Source organism: Erpetoichthys calabaricus, chromosome 5 (assembly GCF_900747795.2).
Source record: "Erpetoichthys calabaricus chromosome 5, fErpCal1.3, whole genome shotgun sequence".
In the NCBI taxonomy this organism is placed as follows: domain Eukaryota; kingdom Metazoa; phylum Chordata; class Cladistia; order Polypteriformes; family Polypteridae; genus Erpetoichthys; species Erpetoichthys calabaricus.
In genome coordinates this window covers 239522835-239543325 of record NC_041398.2, presented here as the reverse complement: position 1 = coordinate 239543325, position 20491 = coordinate 239522835, and the positions used below count along the sequence as shown (strand labels likewise).

Sequence of the window (20491 nt, the reverse complement as noted above, 5' to 3'; positions counted from 1 at the left end):
GTGTTCTAAGAAAACAACAGGACAACTTCTCAAACTACCTTCAAGACTTCATGTTTTTATAAACAGGTCGAGATACCTTTATGTTGTAGTAACAGCTTTAGCTGGCTTAGGGGTAAATGTCCACAAACTTTGCCAACTCGTTATGAGAGATTTTTTTTTTTTTTTATTTCCCTTGAATCGGCTAAGTACATTTTCAAGTTTCTAGTCTGCCATTTTCAAATTGAACCACTGATCTTCACTTGGTCAGAGGTTACGGACAGCGCCGTTCAAGAGACACTTTTAACACTTGAGCTATTTCACAGTAGCTTTGGGATGCTATTTGGGAACACTGTCCTGCTAATATGTGAACCTTCTCCTACCAATTATTTCATTTTTTTTCTCCTTTAAGGCTGAAGCAAACATCCATGCAGTCTTTTTTGGTATCGTACTTTATCCATTTTCCCTTCAGCTTTAACAAGATGATCATCCACATGGCACAATGTTGCCACAAGCATTCTTTGCTACATGATGGTGTTTCTTGTGACAAGGAACACGCAACCCTGATCACATATGACCACAAGACATTTTCTCAAAACTTAATTGGAAAATTCTAAATGTTTCGTAAGACAATTTAACTAAAGGTTTCTTTCCTGACACCCACCTATACAGACCAGTGCTATCATGAGCCCTTGAAATAGCTGACCAATACACCTTCACGTCTTCACTTTTCAGATACTGAACTCTGACGTTCTTTCAAGTCAACAGTGGTGGCCCCCTCAGCAGAATCCATAACAAGCTTCCATACTCAGATGCTGAGTTTTCACAGCTTCCATTTCTTGGTTATTGCACCAGAAGCCACCAGAGTCTCACACAAACAGTTTGGCATTGCTTTGGACTCTTGCTTGTCTAAGTATTTTGTACCATCTTAACACCATTTTCTTAAAATTGTGGGTTCGCTTCCCGGTTCCTCCCTGAGTGGATAGTGCTTTGAGTACTGAGAAAAGCGCTATATAAATGTAATGAATTATTATTATTATTATTAAAATGTCCTTTTAGATTCCATTTTCAAAACTTTTCTTTAAATATACAGAACAACCAACAATTCCCAAATACAGTTTCTGACTAGTAATGTGTAGAATAGTGTAGAAGCCAATGGTAAGGCAATTACAAAATCAATTCAGTAATTTCTATTGAAGTGACCTAATCAAAGAGGTCTGAAAGTATACTTTTGGTTTTAGGATTTCTGGTAGCAAATAAGTAAATTTTAAATTGTGTTTTTCTTAAGTATGTAAAAAACTAAACCTCATGCAGTATGCATCTCACTGACATTTAAAACCATTAAAGGGTCTGTATACTTTTACAAGCATCTGCATTTACTTTAGGCTGTAAGGACACCTTAACATAAACACTGCTATTAAGGGAAAAGGATGACTTAAATCATGGGAGAATTTGGACAATCCTGCAAGCTATAGGTTTGCTCGGATATTCAAGTATATAATTTTAAAATGACACCTGAAAAAATGGCTTAGTGATTACATGTTAGGGCTGAAGTAATCAAACAGAGGTTTGTGGTGGGTATGGCTAAATTGCCATTTGCCAGTAACATCAAAGTCAGAAGCTAAGTTATGATAGAAGGGTGTAGGGCCTTAGACCCAGCCATGGCCTATAATTAAATGGGTTTCATTCATAGTAAATAGCCTTAACTGTAAACAGTTGCAATTAAAAAAAATGTGTTAAGCTAGCTACTGCCCATAAATAGGCTTTATACGTATATAAAGAAAAATTCAGGGCAATATCATTATTTTTGATCTTTATCTTTGAAAACAGACAGTCTTACTAAATGTCAACTTCCAAAGAATTAGTATGTCAAAGCATGCATTGGGGACAGAGTAGGTATGCTTGGGGAACAGCTACTTGCATTGTGGAAGCTGCAGCATACTATTGAGACAGCTGACCCTTTACTTAAGGAATTAAAAAAAAAATCATTATTCCCCACCCCCACACCCCTTAACAGCATTTCACACTAACTACAATATTCTGGAAAGAGTGGATCTGAACTTGAGAAACAGCGGCACTGTCCCATAACTCCAGGAGACTGTTTTCAAAAGTCAGTCTGAGTAAATAAAACTGATGTTGTGGTGTCTCCTTTTGTCAGCAAGACTGTCTCCATGCACTTCAGTTTTCTTCCAACATCTCAATATGTTTAAGTGAAGTTGACTGGAAACTCTACATGAATGGGTGTTCATGTGAATATGCCCTGTCGTGCCCTGCACAAAATATTAGGGGAGGGTAGTGTCTGGTGAGTGTAATCTTGAATTTGATTAAGAAGGTTTAAAATTGGATAGACGGGGACTTCAAGGCCACCTCGGCTGTAGCATTTCCAATCTTCCTTTGCTATTGGCCCCCTAATGTTCATAGTTTTAACCCTCCGTATATCCACTCTCCATTCAGGATATAATCCAGTCTTGGTGACATTGTGGATCCAATGTCTTGGGCTGAAGTCTAGTGAAGTCTACAAAAACTCCCTATGATTGCAAGAGATTTTCTCCAACATCCCCAAAGATGTGTAGGTAAGTTTAATGAGTGATTCAAAATTTGCCCCTGTGAAAGCGTGGGTATGTGTATGCATTAAGTATTCCCTACAATGAACTGGCAGCAAATTGAGTGCTGTTACCTGCCTTTGTGCCCAGTACTGCTGGGGTAAGTTCCAAAAACTTCCCCACCCTTCACCTATGACCCTGAACTGGTCAAGATAAGAACTCATTTTATAGAAGCAGCTTGTAATTAAATTAATAAGATCCAACAAACTGTTGTAGGGAGTAGTACAAAAATGCACCCTGGATCTTGTGGAGTACCCAGGATGGCAGTGGCAACTTACAACTGGAGCTAAAGCTTAAGTGTGAAAATCTTTATAAATCTAAAGTGAGTGCAAAAAATATAACATAAGAAGTTCAGAACTCTCAGTGGTTGTTGCCCTGGCCACGTCGATGGTTACCTTAAATTAATGGTTTGACAAACTAGCAGTGGTTTTCCACAACAAAAATTTTTTTTTCAGTACTTTGTGCCTTCACTGTGTCTTTATCATCAGAATTCTAGTATACATCATTATAGACTTGGCCAAAATGAACACTATGAAGATATTAAATGTGGACTACACATTCTTGATGCTAAATCTAAAGATTTTTCTTTAATACTTTTTTTTTTTAGCTTTTCAGTTTGCATTTACCTTGTATACTCTGAACCTTTACAGGGCTTCTTTCCTGAAGAGAAAGACCGGACCTCGGGGCCATGGTCCAACTTTCTCTTCATCTGCAAAAAAAAAAAAGAAGACAATTATGAATTTATATTTTTTCCCCAGCTAATCATTACTTAATACTAAATGATGCTTGTCTCAAATTAATGAATTTAGAAACTACTTAAATGCAATAACTTATTAATCTTGACTTGATGTATTACCTCTATGACCACAGCCTCTGGGAAAATAACCACAAAAGTACATCTATATTTATTTGCTTGGGAGATGCTTTTATCCAAAGCAACTTACAAAAGAGGTAAACATAATCGAGTAACATTAGGCTAGGGTCTGTTTGTTCAGCAAGTGCTACAGGACAGGTAACAAAAGTTGATTGCCACAAATGAAAAGATGCAATAAGTAAAACATTTACAAATCTAGATTAACAATCTATAAAGCAATTAAACTTAATGCAACAACAAATCAACCAGCAGTATGAAAGATCACAGAGCAATTTTTAATTTCCTTCAATCAAGTATACAGATATTCACAGTACAGACAGGTTTCCAATTAGTTACCATAATGACAACTTAGAATACAGAAATGATAATTAATACTGTAAAGGTTTTAGTTACTATATTAACTTATACATTTACTCAGAAAAGAGAAAAGCCAAGCAAAATGACACCCTTTATTGGCTAACTAAAAAGATTACAATATGCAAGCTTTTGAGGCAACTCAGGCCCCTTCTTCAGGGACACAGCTGGAAACTTCACATTAACATTAGACATTACATCTCGCCTGAAGAAGGGGCCGGAGTTGCCTCGAAAGCTTGCATATTGTAATCTTTTTAGTTAGCCAATAAAAGGTGTAATTTTGCTTGGATTTTCTCTACATTCATAATGGCTAACACGGTACAACACCCTAGTACCTCAGAAAAAGAAAAACTCTACCAAAATATACAATTAAATATGAGAACAAAGTTTAAGCATGAATTAGAATGCTATTTACAAAAATTCAACAATGTTACAAATTAATGAAAGGTGCTTTACTATTATACTTGGTGTTTTCTTTTTCAACAATATGCAGGCATAAAGGTTAATTGATTTGGGTATTAATGTGTTTATCACTTAATAATACAAAAATGTTCCAATCATTACCTTGGATATTGCTCTCTACGTGAGGATTTAACAAAGCATTGAGTCACACACACACACACACTGTAATGGACATAAAGAAACTCGTTTTTCATTTGTATTTACCACACTGTACTGTACAACTACTGTAATATTCTGATTCATTTGTCTCAAAATATCTCCTGTATTTCAATTTCCTTGCTACACAATAACGGGTAACAAGAGTAAACAAGTTCTCTTTGGAAAATTCTGATTTCATAATAAACTCAACAATGTCTAAATAAGAACATCAAAAATGTACTACTTGCTGCCACACGAAATCCCCCAGGTTATAAAAACTTAACTTCTAATATGACTTTTCCAATTCTGTCGTCAAGTGAACAAATCTGGAACTGCTATCATATACTTACATCTAACGAAGGAATTTTCTCATCTGAATTTCCATTCTTGCTTTTACCTGAGGTAATGGGAGGGTAGTCATAGAATGTGTAAAACTTTTTTTGTGTACACAAACAGCAATTTCTGAAATGTGGTCTATTTTTCAGTTTCTGAAACATCTACCTATTTTCACTGACCAGCTCTCACATGCCCACCTTTAAAGAGCAAATAATTCAGGACAACCAGTTATGCCTCCTACACAAAATGGTACAGTTCTAAGTAATTAAAACTGCTTTTTGTTTATGGTCAAATCAAATTTGCTGGGCCTTTTTGTGCATTTGTCATATTAACAAGAGTATCCTCTTGTAATTTATCTTCATCGATAAATGCATCATCATACTTAGTAAATCATGCTCATGGACCTGTAAACATTTACCTTTTAATTTAACTGGATATACTCCAGTTTACTACACACTTATATAAGAACAAATATGGTAAATAACACAAACTCATATTCACTTTAAATTCTCCTGGTTGTCCATGTATAATCTCAATTTTTGTAAGAAAAAACAAAGCTAAATGTCTCTCAAGTTTATACTTTAGAGGAGAAGAAACATTTACTACATAAACTATAAACTGAAGGCCTTTAAATAAACTAATCAACAAAATATGCATTTATCATTTTGAAATGTTACATTTTAAATTTTCCTCTAGTCATAATCCATCTGAATGTATGCTCTGTTAAGAAGTGTTTGTGAACGTTAACCACAGTGTATTAAAACACAACCAAGGTCTGGTGATTGGACAGCCTTTAGGCCAACCTAAAGAAATCAAAAGGATAGTTACCTGTGGGGCCCTTAGGGTAAACAGACAAACATTTCTTAAAGAGGCATTTGAAATAAATTAACTTCTACTGAGCAGCAAGGTGGTAACCAAGGAACCAGGGATCACGTCCTGGATTCTTTACTGTGTGGAGTTTGTATGTTCTCTTTGTGCCAGCATGGGATTTATCTGGGTGCTCCAGTTTTCTCCCATAGTCCAAAGACAACAGGGTTAGTGGATTGGCGATGCTAAACTGGCCCTGGTGTGTATGTTCATCCTGCCATGGACTGGCGCACTGTTTAGGGATTGTTCCTGTCTTGCAGGGATATACTATAGCTTATCTCCCCCATAACTTTACTCAGGGTAAAGTGGACTTAGAAAAGGTATATGGGTGAACATCAACTTTAAGGAGTTACTGATATCCAAAATGATAAAATGTCAGATCATCAACTTTAAGGAGTTACTGATATCCAGAATGATAAAATGTCAGAAAGTGAGATTGTCAATCACAAGGTTAGTAAACACAGACTCCTCTTTAACACGTAGTTAAAGAAACTTCTCTCTACTTTCAAGTATTAATGGTCTACCTACTGGTACATACAGGAAAACATTAAAAAATAGAACAAAATGCGCACACGCATCATGATAAAAAACACAAATAAGGCCAAAATAAAAACTGGGGGGCTGGATTAAACTACACAAAAAATTAAGATACATCCTGAATATTAGTAATAGTTTAAAATGCAGTGCCTTAGGCATATTAGTTTAAAAAGTATTGCCCCATCTCTTACAATGCAAAACATTATCACTTGTTCCCACTTGGCTTTAAACCTGGGACGGGAACAGAACTGAACTAAAAATGTATGACTTTGACTCTAATCAAGCAAAATGCTAATGAATACCAAAGCAATACTCCAATTCGTGTATGTAATATGATACAGACACTAATTATTGAAATCTGCTGACTAGAAATGGAGAATGCTTGTATAATTACCGGACCATTTTCATTTAGTTAAGTGCTTAAAGTCCACTGGAAAGCATACAACAACTATTCCCACTTCACCCATTTAACAAACAGAATAAAAAAAGCATCTTTGGTCAATCTTTACTGAATTAAGATTAAATAACTACTAGATTAATTATCACAAATTTGGTACCAGTATTTTGATCAGGGCATTTGGTCAATACAAAAAAAAGAGGTTAAATTTGTATTTTGAGGGGATAAGCACACACGAGGTGGCCAATTATTACTACTTGGCTGACCCCTTTATCCAAAGTGCTTAGAACATTGAGATAAAACTATTTCTTTTGCTTAATTTCTTTTCCAGTTGGAGCACAGGCAGGTGGTCACACAATGCCAGTAGCTGGACTTGAACATATAACCTCTGGATATGAAACCCAAAGACTTAACCACTATGGCCCACTGTCTGATACCAATTAGAAAAAACAAGAGGGGGAAAAAAAACACTGTGATTGGTTAACATATTGGGTTGTAAACCACAAGCTTGCCAATGTGGTCATCATTACTCACGCATGACCACTAAACTCACTGTGTGATGCTGAACAGCTGTACTACTGGTATGTGTAAGTTGCGCTGAATAAAAGGGTAACACATGTATTCTAATAACAAACAGATTATTTAGGGTTATTTTAAACGTAAATAAAACTACTCTCGGAAACACAGAATGGCTAAACCTAGGATGTTTCGACTGTGCTCTGTAAACGCTAAAGCAAAATGCTTTATAAGTTCATTTCACTCAAACTTTAGGGCAACAGGTTGCATTCCTGCTTGCCCATAACAGCAGGTACTTCATTCCACAGATGCCGAGTTAAAGCCGGGCGCCCTCCTCTATAAAAAGGTGTGGTTTAACGAAGAAATACACCCCCAGATGGTTCACTCTTTGAAGTAATGTGAACGTAGTCACGGCAGACTTGCAAAACCAGAAAACGGTCAGCGCTAAACAGGGAAGCAATGTATGTAATTATGTAATTTAAGGGCTATATTCCAAACAGAAGGTAACAGCGCAACAGACAGCAGCTGTACCTTGGTGAATACTTAATATAGTGCTCGGAACAGTCTAGATAATCACACATAAATGTTAAAATTACAAGAAAACCAACAAGTTTAGACTTAGACACATTATCCATAAGAATACACGCTCTGGAATTCTAGCACGCCAAAAATGAAGCATAACCGAAAGAAAGAGGAAGGCAGAAAACGCGTAAACTGCGCGATAATCAGAGCAGGGTTTGGGTCAATGATGCCCAGTTTCGCGCAGGTTGCCCAAGAGCCTGCCTTTAACACAGCATCACACGCCAATGCCAGTGCAGCAGTTGCAAAGAGGTGGCTGGGGAATGCCTGGTGAATATCAGAGCGCAGAGTGGCACGGGTTTCCATTTAGGACACCTCGTGGGAGTGACCGCCGCCTGCTGCTTCAGCACCAATCAATAGCGATGATTTACAGAATTCAATTAGCGAGATGCGAGAGCCACAATGGGTAAAGCTCATCTATTCATTAATTACTTAAATTCTGCCGGGAAATATTTCCATCCAACATGAAGGTAAAACAGCAGCTTTTATCTGCCTGGACCGCAGAATGCTCATCGATAACACTAGAAAGAAGCGTCATGTCTTCCCTTTTAACTAATATTTGCCATCCTTTCACTCTTCATAAAGACATTCCGGGCACGTCCCCGAATACTGCACACGAGTAAGCTGGACATCAAAAAAAAAAAAACCCCAAGAAGTACTCGTCAGAGCCGGGAGGGGATACCCCGCAAGTTCTCCACCGTGCTAACAAAATCGGTAAGGGAAAGCCGCAAGCAGTCTTACTTTGTAAAAGATCATTTTTAAAGTGCCGTAGAACCCCATGATTGTAGTCCGGTGGTGCCGCTTCACTGGGAACGGGGGCTCCTGCGTCTGTGCCTCGGAGGTGATAGAAGCTGGCTTTCAGGTAAATCCCAAACGGTGTGCGTCGTGGACATGCTCGGGCACGTCACGCTGAGAGGGAACATAGAGCAGTGCATCAAGCTCGCCCTCCGCTCAATTCGGCTCTGGCGCTCTGCTCTGTTCGACGGAGCGCGAGGAATGAGAGAGACACAGCCGGAGGAGGATGAGAGAGCGCGAGAGAGAGAGGAGGAGGAGCGCGAGTGCGCGCGCACGTGACTAACTGCTGCAGTTGCGGGCGGCGCGCACGCCAGAGGAGGATAGCTGAGCGCGGCTCGTCGCGCACTTGTTGCCTCCCCCCCCCCCTCAATCTCAGCTCTGGAGTGATGGGCGTGTGTGAGTATTCAGAGTGCTCTAAGAGTAAAGGGGGGGCTTTTTTATACTTGCTGCATATCTTGAGAGTGGTCATCCGGAACAGGCCTGTTGAGCGGGGCGGAATAAATGTGCAATATTAAAAAAAATCTAACGAATGAATAGATGGATAAAACACGAGGCGCCGCCTTGCACACGGACCATCGAAAAAAATAAAATAAAAAACGGGCTCGCCCGTGCGTGCGTAACAAACTGCATCGCAAGCCATAGCCTCTCCACGCGAATACATTCTCATACGGATCTTCATACGCGTTTTTGGGCTGGCAGGCGCCACACTGCCAAAGTTCATTTCTCCTCGGGCTGAGAACAGGTCAGTATAGGTCAGGCTGGTGGGTCATCTTCAACGAAAGAGACGTGTCTGTGACGATTAGTCACAAACCGGTGATCAAATCTTGACCCTGAAAGGTATGTGGTATTATGCAAAACTGGCCCTGGCTTAGTCCAGTTCTGTCTCAATTTCCTACTAATCACCTTATCCTTACTGTTCCACTTTGGCACTCCACAGTTTTGTATTTTCCCACATGATTAGGCACTGGCTGACACTAGTCTTTTGCGCCATATAAAATCACTTAAGTCTCACACATGGTTAAAACTGGTACCCTGCCACTGCATGAGCTCCTAAACTATGGCTATTACATAAGCAGGCAGGCACCTGTTGCCTTTCTTTTAGCAATTTTAAGTGACACAAGTGCATTAATGCATGGACCAACCTGTGACCAGATTTCTGACTACTTACAGTTGGGAGAAAAGCTTGGCACATAAAACACGACACTCTGATAACCACTTAATGACTGGGGTGGGGTGAGCACTGCCTATCCTGGCAGCGTGGGGTACAAGGCAGGAATCTGCAATGGTCAGAGTGCCAATCCTTCACAGGGTTCTCACTAACATGGGGCAGAGTTTAGAGTCTTCAGTTAGCCTAACCTGTACATTTTTGGGCATGTGGTGGGAAAACCAATAGACAAGAAAACAGCACACTCCACATGGACAAAAGCTGCAGTCTGTGCACACGGAGCAATAAGCATATTGTCATTTCACAAGAACAGTTCATATATTCTTCCTCCTCTACTAAAGCTTTTCCCAGTTTCATGTGGGGTCACTCGTCTGTTGTACACTTTCTTGCATGACATCTCTTTCTCGGTCCATTCACTTTTCTCTTTGGTCATCCCCTGTCTCAACACTTCCATCCCCATTTTTCATCTCCCCACGTTGTTTATGTGTCTTTTCATGACATGCCTGTACTACCTTTAACCTTCTTTCCTGTATTTTCAATTGTACATTTGATTTTATAATTCTTGATCTTATCAAGCTTTGTTACTCCACACCATCTTCATTTCTGTAGTATTCAGTTTCCTTTCATGCATTTTTGTAACTGCCCAGGTTTCTGATCCATACAACAATGCTGGTCTAACCAAGCACACTTCTTATAATGCCTATTATAATAAATATACATTTTTATTGAATTGTTTTTTGTGAAAGGGCAATAATTCCCTTAAACTTAACTGTTGTTTTTCATTATCTGTTAAATATAGTTAACTTTAACAGAGTGCAAATATTCCCATTTAAAGTGGCCTTGAAGTGAAAGTCTTTTAAATTAGGGTGGCCCAAAGAAACTGGGAATACAAACCACCTGATTGCTTACAATACATTGAACTTAGTTAACTGAGCTGGCACTCCACCCAATGTTGCCAGAACAATTTACATTCTTTACAACCATGAAATGAGTGTAGGTGGCTCAAAAATGAATGGATTGGTAACTGAAAAGCATATGGTCTAGCATATTCTCATTTTTTTGGTTTGGGTTGTTCAAATTTCTGGGCTGCTAGCAACTCTGACCCTTCAACGTATTCAGAGCACAACTACACCACATATATCTGGCTAGGCTCTGTGGTCGGCTGATCATGTAATGTCGCTATTGTTGACGGGCAGACATACACCACCTCTCTGACGTAGCTTGCTGCCATTTACAATTAAAATTTCAATTTCATCTCCTCTTTTCAAAAAGGATTTCAACTTGCATCTTTGGGTGCCATTTAGTGAAACATCTACTTGAGGATGTCATTAGAAATTAAAGGGACATGCATTCAAAATGGAAATGGAGTAGGCACGTTAGTAATCTGTAACAAAGTACCAAGTAAAATAAATGAAGCAGATACTATGTTGAATTTGAATAATCTGGATGTGACATTGGGACCACTCAGTTATTAATTAAATAAACACTGTTGAAGAACAACCGTCTTCTCTTTCAAAATGTCTTATGCTCTTTATTTAACTTGCAAAGCCCAACATTCCAACACTGCCTGTTCCAACTGCTGTCATTACCCATTTCCTTGCTTTTAACCTAATATTACAATTTCTTTAACTTTCTTTATTAGATTTACCAGTACCACACACTTGTATATTTACTGCATACAATATTTTATTTACAATTTTTCTTTACTTTGATTAACCTTACTGAATTATGGTTAGGTCCTGTTAGGCTTAGTGCTTCATATTTCTCAAATTTGTATTCACATAACAATGACTGTAACCAACTTCAAATAAAGGCATCTTCTAAATAAACAGATAGAATTCAAGGTTCCCTACAATGAATTCACTCTTTTCTATTTGGCACTTTGCAATCGAGGCCAAACATCTTAAAGTGTATTTCAGTTTCTGAGGTTATTTCAGAGGGTTATTTAATTAAAGGCAAACTATATTAAAAGTCTCAACTTGCAGACAAACTATATTAAAAGTCTCAACTTGCCCTCTTATTTTCTGAATTCTTATAGTGTAGTCAAACACTACCAGCTGTAAAGCACCTTGAAATATACTTTGTTTTCGAAGGTGCAATATAAACAAATGTTGTATTCACGTGGTAAGAAGAATTAACCTAACCCATCAGCAAACTGAGAAGGCCAGGACAAGGGTATGGAGCACCAGTACACTAGGATTTCCCATTAACCAGTAAATATGTCTTTAAACCAGGGAATGGAAACCTGAACCTTACAGATCCAGGGAAGGGAGAATTAAAAGTCCACTGTTTTACTTGAATTGAGATATAATTGGTTGAGTAGAGTTTATTGTACAATATGAACAAAGATCCTTGTATTGCTCTTTCGTCCAATTTGTAACCAGACTGTTTAATGCAATCTTGGAAAGCGAGACGATACCTGAGAAGTGGAAAAGAAGTGTACTGGTACAGATTTTTTCAAGAATAAGGGTGATGTAGTAACTACAGAGGGATACAACTGATCAGCCACAGCATGAATTATGGGAAAGAGTAGTGGAAGCTAGATTAAGAAGGTAGGTGATGATTAGTGACCAGCAGTATGGTTTCATGCTGGGAAAGAGCACTACAGATGCGGTGTTTGCTCTGAGGGTGTTGATAGAAAAGTATGGAGAAGGCCAGAATGAGTTACATTGTGTCTTTGTGGACCTGGAGAAAGCATATGACAGGGTGCCTCGAGAGGAGTTGTGGTATTGTATGAGGAAGTTGGGAGTGGCAGAGAAGTACGTAAGAGTTGTACAGGATATGTACAAGGGAAGTGTGACTGTGGTGTGGTCTGCAGTAGGAGTGACGGATGCATTTAAGGTGGAGGTGGGATTACATCAAGGATCGTCTCTGAGCCCTTTCTTGTTTGGAATGGTGGTGAACAGGTTGACAGACAAGATTAGACAGGAGTCCCCGTGGACTATGATGTTTAAGGATGACATTGTAATCTGTAACAAGGATAGAGAGCAGGTCGAGGAGACCCTGGAGAGGTGGAGATATGCTCTAGATAGGAGAGGAATTAAGGTCAGTAGGGACATGACAGAATACATGAGTGTAAATGAGAGGGAGGTCAGAAGAGTGGTGAAGATGCAGGTAGTAGAGTTGGCAAAGTGGATGAGTTTAAATGTTTGAGATCAACAGTACAAAGTAATGGGGAGTATGGAAGAGAGGTGAAGAAGAGAGTGCAGGCAGGGTGGAATGTGTGGAGAAGAGTGTCAGGAAAGATTTGTGACACACAGGTATCAGCAAGAGTGAAAGGGAAGGTCTACAGGACGGTAGTGAGACCAGCTTTGTTATATGGGTTGGAGATGGTGGCATTAATAAAAAGACAGATTATGGTCACCTCCAACGGGAGCAGCCAAAAGATGAAGTAGTCACATTTCTTAGTTGAAATTCATTTTAGATAAAGATATCTGGTAAATAAACAGAACAAACAATTCCAGTCATGAGCTGAACCAGAGAAGAAGTAATAGCACTACATTGCTCCAGACTTAAATTATTCAAATCATTTCAAGTTGGAATGTGTTCCACTTAATAGGTTCATATTCAGTTAAATAAGCTTGCATTTAAACATTCCCAGACTGGTGGGTGAAGTGATTCAGTCAGGATGACACAGTGAGTCAGTGGTAAGGACTCATGTTGTCATTTATGTCTTGGCCATGCTATCTGAAAAATACAAAACAATAACTTCCCAGAGTTAGACACAAAGGCAACAGAACAACTGCCAGGGCAGTTGATGCAAAAAAAAAAAAAAAAAAAAAGACGACACAGTCTGACAAGATACCTCAGCATCTTCTTTCAGTTTATGGCTAAGGATGTACAGTAGACTAATTGCACATTTTATCAATTTATTATTGCATAGCGATGGTGGGCAAAACATACCAAAATAAGGAATTAAGGAAAAAAGATTTCAGGAAAGTGTTTGATTTTAACTCCAGCTGTTCAGTGTGTGCTCTAACACCTGTCCATGTTTATGCTTTTGTCACACGTATACATGCATTTTGGAGTTTACTCCTATATAAATACTCAATAATGACATTATTAATAAAAACCCTGGCTAAGGATGAAGCACTACCCATTTGAAAATTCCCTTCTGTACACAAGCTATTTCATGCAGAACAATTCTTATAATGAATACAAACAATTTAACATTTACTAGAGATCATTTATACTTTTCCACTTTATGACTGGTGTGTAATGATTTTATCACAGCAGGTGTTTTTTGGCTCTACAGTTGATCCATCTGTAATTACAGATCGTCTTCTGTAGTGAGCAGCGTCACAGAGAAAAAAACATCGTTAGCATTAAGAATAAAGAAATCAATACACTCAATGGATATCAGAAAAGCTTAGACCAGAGTATAATGCCATACTCTTCTGCCTATATGATACACAATCTGAAGGGGAAAATGGCTTTGCATTATAATCAAGGATAACCAAAACGTTGTACCACTGTGCAAAATGTTGATGAAATGCTCAGTGTGACGTGATGGTTTATCTTGTATTTAGATTTTAATTTTAATGAAAACAAGAATGGAGGCAGAGGGGTTCAGAATACAACAATCCCAAATTTATCGTTGAAAACTCTGCAAAAGGACACAGCAGCTTGAGCAATGCATTGTGCTGTGAGTGAAATTTATCATGAGGGCTGTCCCTGAGAAAATGCATGAAGGCCATCCCAACAGGCAATCCTAGGTACAGGGCCCCAGCCTTTCCTTTTAATATACATATGAATAAGTGTACGTAGGTGCAATGAACAGAGATGATCCCAGGCTTTGCCATATGCCAGTGATCTTTACTCTCTTTTGTTGCCATGGTAACTTCATTCCTTGCATGCAAGCCGAGAGAGCGAGAATGCAGAGAGAGAAGGGGGTGGCCACCCACACCAAAGCGTGGACAGAGATCTAGCAAGAGAGGCTACGCCTTTTCCTCAGTCTTGTTCCTTTTCTCACCCCTCTAGACACAACTCCCAACCTTCACAGGGGCAAATGGAATGCAAAGCATGCGAGGGGTCAAACCAAACCCTTTGAAGCATTAGTAACTTACTGTCGTTAACCTTCTGCTATGTGGTTCCACGATAACGCAGGCCAAGTCAAGTGCTGGAGGCCTGCTAAACCCTGCTAGCCAGACAAGAGCATTTATAAAACAGGTGTCTGTGAGACCAAATCAATTTCACACTCCATTATTTTCCGCCCCCCTGTTAAGAGATGGAGCAGTCAAGTGTTCAATGTAATGGGGAAAGGGGTGGGCACAAAAACCACATATACACTGCCTGTGTCCCTGTTGCCAACATAATGCAAACAACAAAGAATGGCAGTCCAAAATTATTTAGTTAGAAACTACCTGATTTGGCAATTAAGTTACTGAAGAAAGGCAGTTATAATACATTTAAATAAAAATTGGGTAACCTCCATTAAGATTTAATTTGCATTCGTTATATTTAACTGTATTGTACATTCCACACATGACATTAAACTGGTCTCAAAATTTCTAGATGCTAATAAATAGACCTTTCTGGAACAAGGCACGTGCAAACACAATCTTAAATGAGAGAGATTTTATTTTTAAACACAGGATTCCTTATCTTGGCCAGATCTACTCTGTTTAACAGTGATCTATCTCTGAAGCTTGGCAAGCAGCCATATTCCTGTAGCCCTGCAGAACAGTGTGTGATGCTGCATTCAGCCGATAATAGCACTGTACGCACACTGCTCAGACTCCACATGTAACAAATATTGCAATAAATTTTAGTGACAAAACTAATATTCTTTGTAGCTCCCTTATCACTCCATGCCATCAAAATATGCCTCCTCACTGCACATTTCTGAAGGTCACATTTGTAGATACAGTTTTAAAAACAATTGTTTTATTTTTTTACTATTACAATGAAAAAACAAGGGCTCTTGACCCACTTTAAAAGTAATGTAAATGAATATAACCTTATAAAAATAAAACAGTATTGCTAAAGCCAGTGTACCATTTTCAATTTCTGCCTTTAAACTCTCACACAGTCTTGAACATAAAAGAATCTTAAGGAGGCCCGATAGGCCAGCGCACTTTTACTCCAAACCATTAATCCAATCATTTCAATCAGCAGCAGGACAACACATAAAACAGAAAACAAAGCAAAGGGAAGAGAAATCTTTTAATCTGTGCAGAAAAACAAACAAACAAACAAAACACTTCAGTCTAGGAGGAAATGCACTCGTACCTGTATAGAGACTGTCAAAAGTCAGTATCATGTGGTGTCGGATTTTAAACAAGATCATGTACTGGTGTCATGTACTTGCACTGGTGAGCTTGAACCACCTACAGTGCATCCGGAAAGTATTCACAGCGCATCACTTTTTCCACATTTTGTTATGTTACAGCCTTATTCCAAAATGGATTAAATTCATTTTTTTTCCTCAGAATTCTACACACAACACCCCATAATGACAACGTGAAAAAAGTTTACTTGAGGTTTTTGCAAATTTATTAAAAATAAAAAAACTGAGAAATCCCATGTCCATAAGTATTCACAGCCTTTGCTCAATACTTTGTTGATGCACCTTTGGCAGCAATTCCAGCCTCAAGTCTTGTTGAATATGATGCCACAAGCTTGGCACACCTATCCTTGGCCAGTTTCGCCCATATCTCTTTGCAGCACCTCTCAAGCTCCATCAGGTTGGATGGGAAGCGTCGGTGCACAGCCATTTTAAGATCTCTCCAGAGATGTTCAATCGGATTCAAGTCTGGGCTCTGGCTGGGCCACTCAAGGACATTCACAGAGTTGTCCTGAAGCGACTCCTTTGATATCTTGGCTGTGTGCTTAGGGTCGTTGTCCTGCTGAAAGATGAACCGTCGCCCCAGTCTGAGGTCAAGAGCGCTCTGGAGCAGGTTTTCATCCAGGATGTCTCTGTACATTGCTGCAGTCATCTTTCCCTTTATCCTGACTAGTCTTCCAGTCCCTGCCGCTGAAAAACATCCCCACAGCATGATGCTGCCACCACCATGCTTCACTGCAGGGATGGTATTGGCCTGGTGATGAGCGGTGCCTGGTTTCCTCCAAACGGGACGCCTGGCATTCACACCAAAGAGTTCAATCTTTGTCTCATCAGAGCAGAGAATTTTCTTTCTCATGGTCTGAGAGTCCTTCAGGTGCCTTTTGGCAAACTCCAGGCGCGCTGCCATGTGCCTTTTACTAAGGAGTGGCTTCCGTCTGGCCTCTACCATACAGGCCTGATTGGTGGATTGCTGCAGAGATGGTTGTCCTTCTGGAAGGTTCTCCTCTCTCCACAGAGGACCTCTGGAGCTCTGACAGAGTGACCATCGGGTTCTTGGTCACCTCCCTGACTAAGGCCCTTCACCCCCGATCGCTCAGTTTAGATGGCCGACCATCTCTAGGAAGAGTCCTGATGGTTTCGAACTTCTTCCACTTACGGATGATGGAGGCCACTGTGCTCATTGGGACCTTCAAAGCAGCAGAAATTTTTCTGTAACCTTCCCCAGATTTGTGCCTCGAGACAATCCTGTCTCGGAGGTCTACAGACAATTCCTTTGACTTCATGCTTGGTTTTGTGCTCTGACATGAACTGTCAACTGTGGGACCTTATATAGACAGGTGTGTGCCTTTCCAAATTATGTCCAATCAACTGAATTTACCACAGGTGGACTCCAATTAAGCTGCAGAAACATCTCAAGGATGATCAGGGGAAACAGGATGCAATTTTGAGCTTCATGGCAAAGGCTGTGAATACCTATGTACATGTGCTTTCTCAATTTTTTTATTTTTAGTAAATTTGCAAAAATCTCAAGTAAACTTTTCTAACGTTGTCATTATGGTGTGTTGTGTGTAGATTTCTGAGGAAATAAATGAATTTAATCCATTTTGGAATAAGGCTGTAACATAACAAGATGGGAAAAAGTGATGCGCTGGGAATACTTTCCGGATGCACTGTACCTCTCTATATGCAGGTTCACTGAACATAACCAAAGTTTTGCCATCAAAACAGGTTAAAGCATCTGTAATATAAAGTAAAAACTAGACTGAAAAGATTTTAAACATTGTCAATTTGTGCACATGATCTCCTTTATCATTTGAAGACCTACTATGTGCCTTGCACGTGTGTTTGCATATATGCATGCATGCATACGTGTCTATGTGTGTGTGTATATATATATGTTTATGGCCTGGGAAAATGAACACATTAATTTTTGCGAGTAATGTGGCCTGTTTAATGCATTAAAAAGTACGGTCACATCCAGGGTTGGCAATAAGGCAAATGCCTCAGGCAGTGCTTTGGTCAGGGCTGCATTTTCATGTGTGGTTTTTTTTTTTTTTTTTTTTTAAACATTATGCAACAAAGTTAATTGTGTACCTAAAGAATTACATAAATATCCAGTACCGTATTAATATACTGACTTTAAAAATTTTATAAAATAATTTCATGTAAAGGTTTAAAATTTCACATTATGCCGTTCACAACAATACACCACATGTCAATATGTAGCACTGGTGTTCATTTTCTTGATTTATACATACTAACATAGGTGCCGGGGAGTGGGAGGAAAGAGGGGAGGGTTATAGTAGTCCTGCTGCAATGGTAGAGAAAGGTTGTGGTGGCACGTTTTTGTAACCCAAAAAATCCCAAGGCACACCACAATTCTACCAACCACAAAAGTATTAAATCTCTCTGTCTGAAGGGGCAGGGGTGTGTGTGTGTGTGTGGGGGGGGGCGCTAAAAAAGCAGCTTGGAGGTTGACGTCTGCAGACACAGAACTTGTGTAGAGTATAATTTTTCAGTCATTGATGGTGATGAACAATTGAGGATAGTATTTGCGGAGTTTTAAAACAAGCTTTAATGTATGCCCATTTAAGAGATGCATATTCTTTCAGTTAAGTCAGTCATTAGCAGCACATTCAAAGTCAACAGTCATTTTGATCAATTTTTATTATGACACATCTGTGTCTCATATGCCATGCCAATTTGATAATTAATACATTGGTCTTGTTTTCTTATTGTCTTCTTTTCAACTTGCCTATTAAGAAGGCATTCAAATTCGGGTTGTACTTAAGTAGTATTTTGTTAAAAGTTCAGGTTTGAGGTCATTGTAAGTGTAAACTGTATCATTAATTTTTAATAATTCCTTTGTGTTGGTTCTACATTAATTTTGTGATTCAGTTTGTAAACGTCATGATTTATGTATTTTATAATTACATGTTTTAGTATTATATATAATTAATCATGATTAATCGCATCTATTTATGCAATTTTTTTTATATAAAATCAATTCCCAGCCCTAATATATACACACATACACAAAGACATGCATACATACACACAGATAAACATCAATTTAGATCCTCCAATATTATGTGGTATATTGGGCAGCCCCCTCCATAATATTTGAGACCAAGACATGTTTTTTCTTGATTTTCCCGTGCTCCACAGTTTAAAATTATAAATCTAATTATTCAGAAGCGATTAAAGTGTATATTGCAGACTTTCATTTAAGGGTATTTGCATACATTTAAGTCACACCTTGTAGAAATGACAATACTTTTTATACAAGATTCCCCCCATTTCAGGGCACAGATATCTAAATATACATACACACACACACTGGAATTAGAAGAAATTCCTCTGTTTATTGATGCCAGTAGTCTTGCATAAAGGACTTATGCTGCCCTTCAAAAACAGTATTATTACACACACACAAATATATATATATATATATATATATGTATATAGATTTATACACATACATATATGAGTGACTTTTGTTTTCATTCAAAATTCAAACATGCAACACAATCAGAATTTTTTATATATATATAATTTGGCATATCAATGTAAAATTTATAATGGTGTATTAATGACTGAATATACACATGCATTCTACATACAGTATATGCACAAAGCCCCAAACACACATACATAGACTGGACAGACTGTACTGACAGATGGTGCTTCATGTAGCCCACCATCCCCTTTTTTATCCCAACAGAGACGCAACAAACTAGCAAGACCCTTCTAGACAAATAAAAGCTTAGACCTGCCTGAATGTTTAACAATCTTTACCATGACAAATTCACACTGTAAGCTTTCCATTCCAGTCACATACTGCATCATATTTGGTCACTACTTCCTTAATTCATACAGATGTTACCTACCTAAAAGTGTAATTCATAAAGTGAGGAGTGCAATAAGAACAGATAACTAAACAGAATTTACAGGACCACATGAACAAGAAGCTAAGCTACTCTGGTGGCAGCATTTTTTATATTAATGGTTTCAAAAAGATATCAATCATCAGTAACATTATGGATGTCTGTTAGTTGAACATCAGAGAAAACATCCTTCAACAACAAAGTGCACTAGAACAATATCCTTTAATAAAGGCTTTGCAATGCCACAGAAAGGTTTACATCTGCCTGTATTAATGATGTGCTCGGGGACACTTGGCCCCTGACTGAGCACGATAAGGTACTGTGGGACTGATCTCTCACCTCTCTGTATTACGCTGTCAGTATTTCCTGTTCTGTAAAAGCTCCCCAGGCTGTGTGAAGTCAGAGACCCATTTCAATGACCACTGCTTACCACTTGTAGTGATGAAAGCACATAACATGTTCTCATACAGCACTTGACAACAAATTATTTCCAGTATGATGGGCCACCCTGAAGAATATTCTGTGCACAAACACTAGCTTTTTTTTTTTTTTTTTTTTTTTTAAACACACATTCTGGCATATTGCAAGATACATGGAAATTAAAATTGATTAAAATCACTCATCAGAATGTAAACACTATTAGGAAAATGGCAAAAACCTCTACGGGGTATACTAGAAAAAATGCATTACTAGACCTTCAAAATTATAATATATTTATA

General features: G+C 38.6%; 1 protein-coding gene across 3 annotated transcripts in view; it reads right to left on the bottom strand.

Annotated features, from left to right (window-relative positions):
* fbxw7 (F-box and WD repeat domain containing 7) overlaps positions 1 to 20491 on the bottom strand; it is a 381234-nt gene that overhangs the window by 36280 nt on the left and 324463 nt on the right. For 2 of the 3 annotated variants that reach the window (XM_028802692.2, XM_051928159.1), the window contains one exon: positions 3206 to 3288. In XM_028802692.2, the coding sequence (XP_028658525.1) occupies positions 3206 to 3288 (83 nt within the window). Of the gene's footprint in view, positions 1 to 3205; positions 3289 to 8380; positions 8683 to 20491 lie in introns of those variants that run through there. The other variant, XM_028802694.2, reaches the window with a different exon arrangement.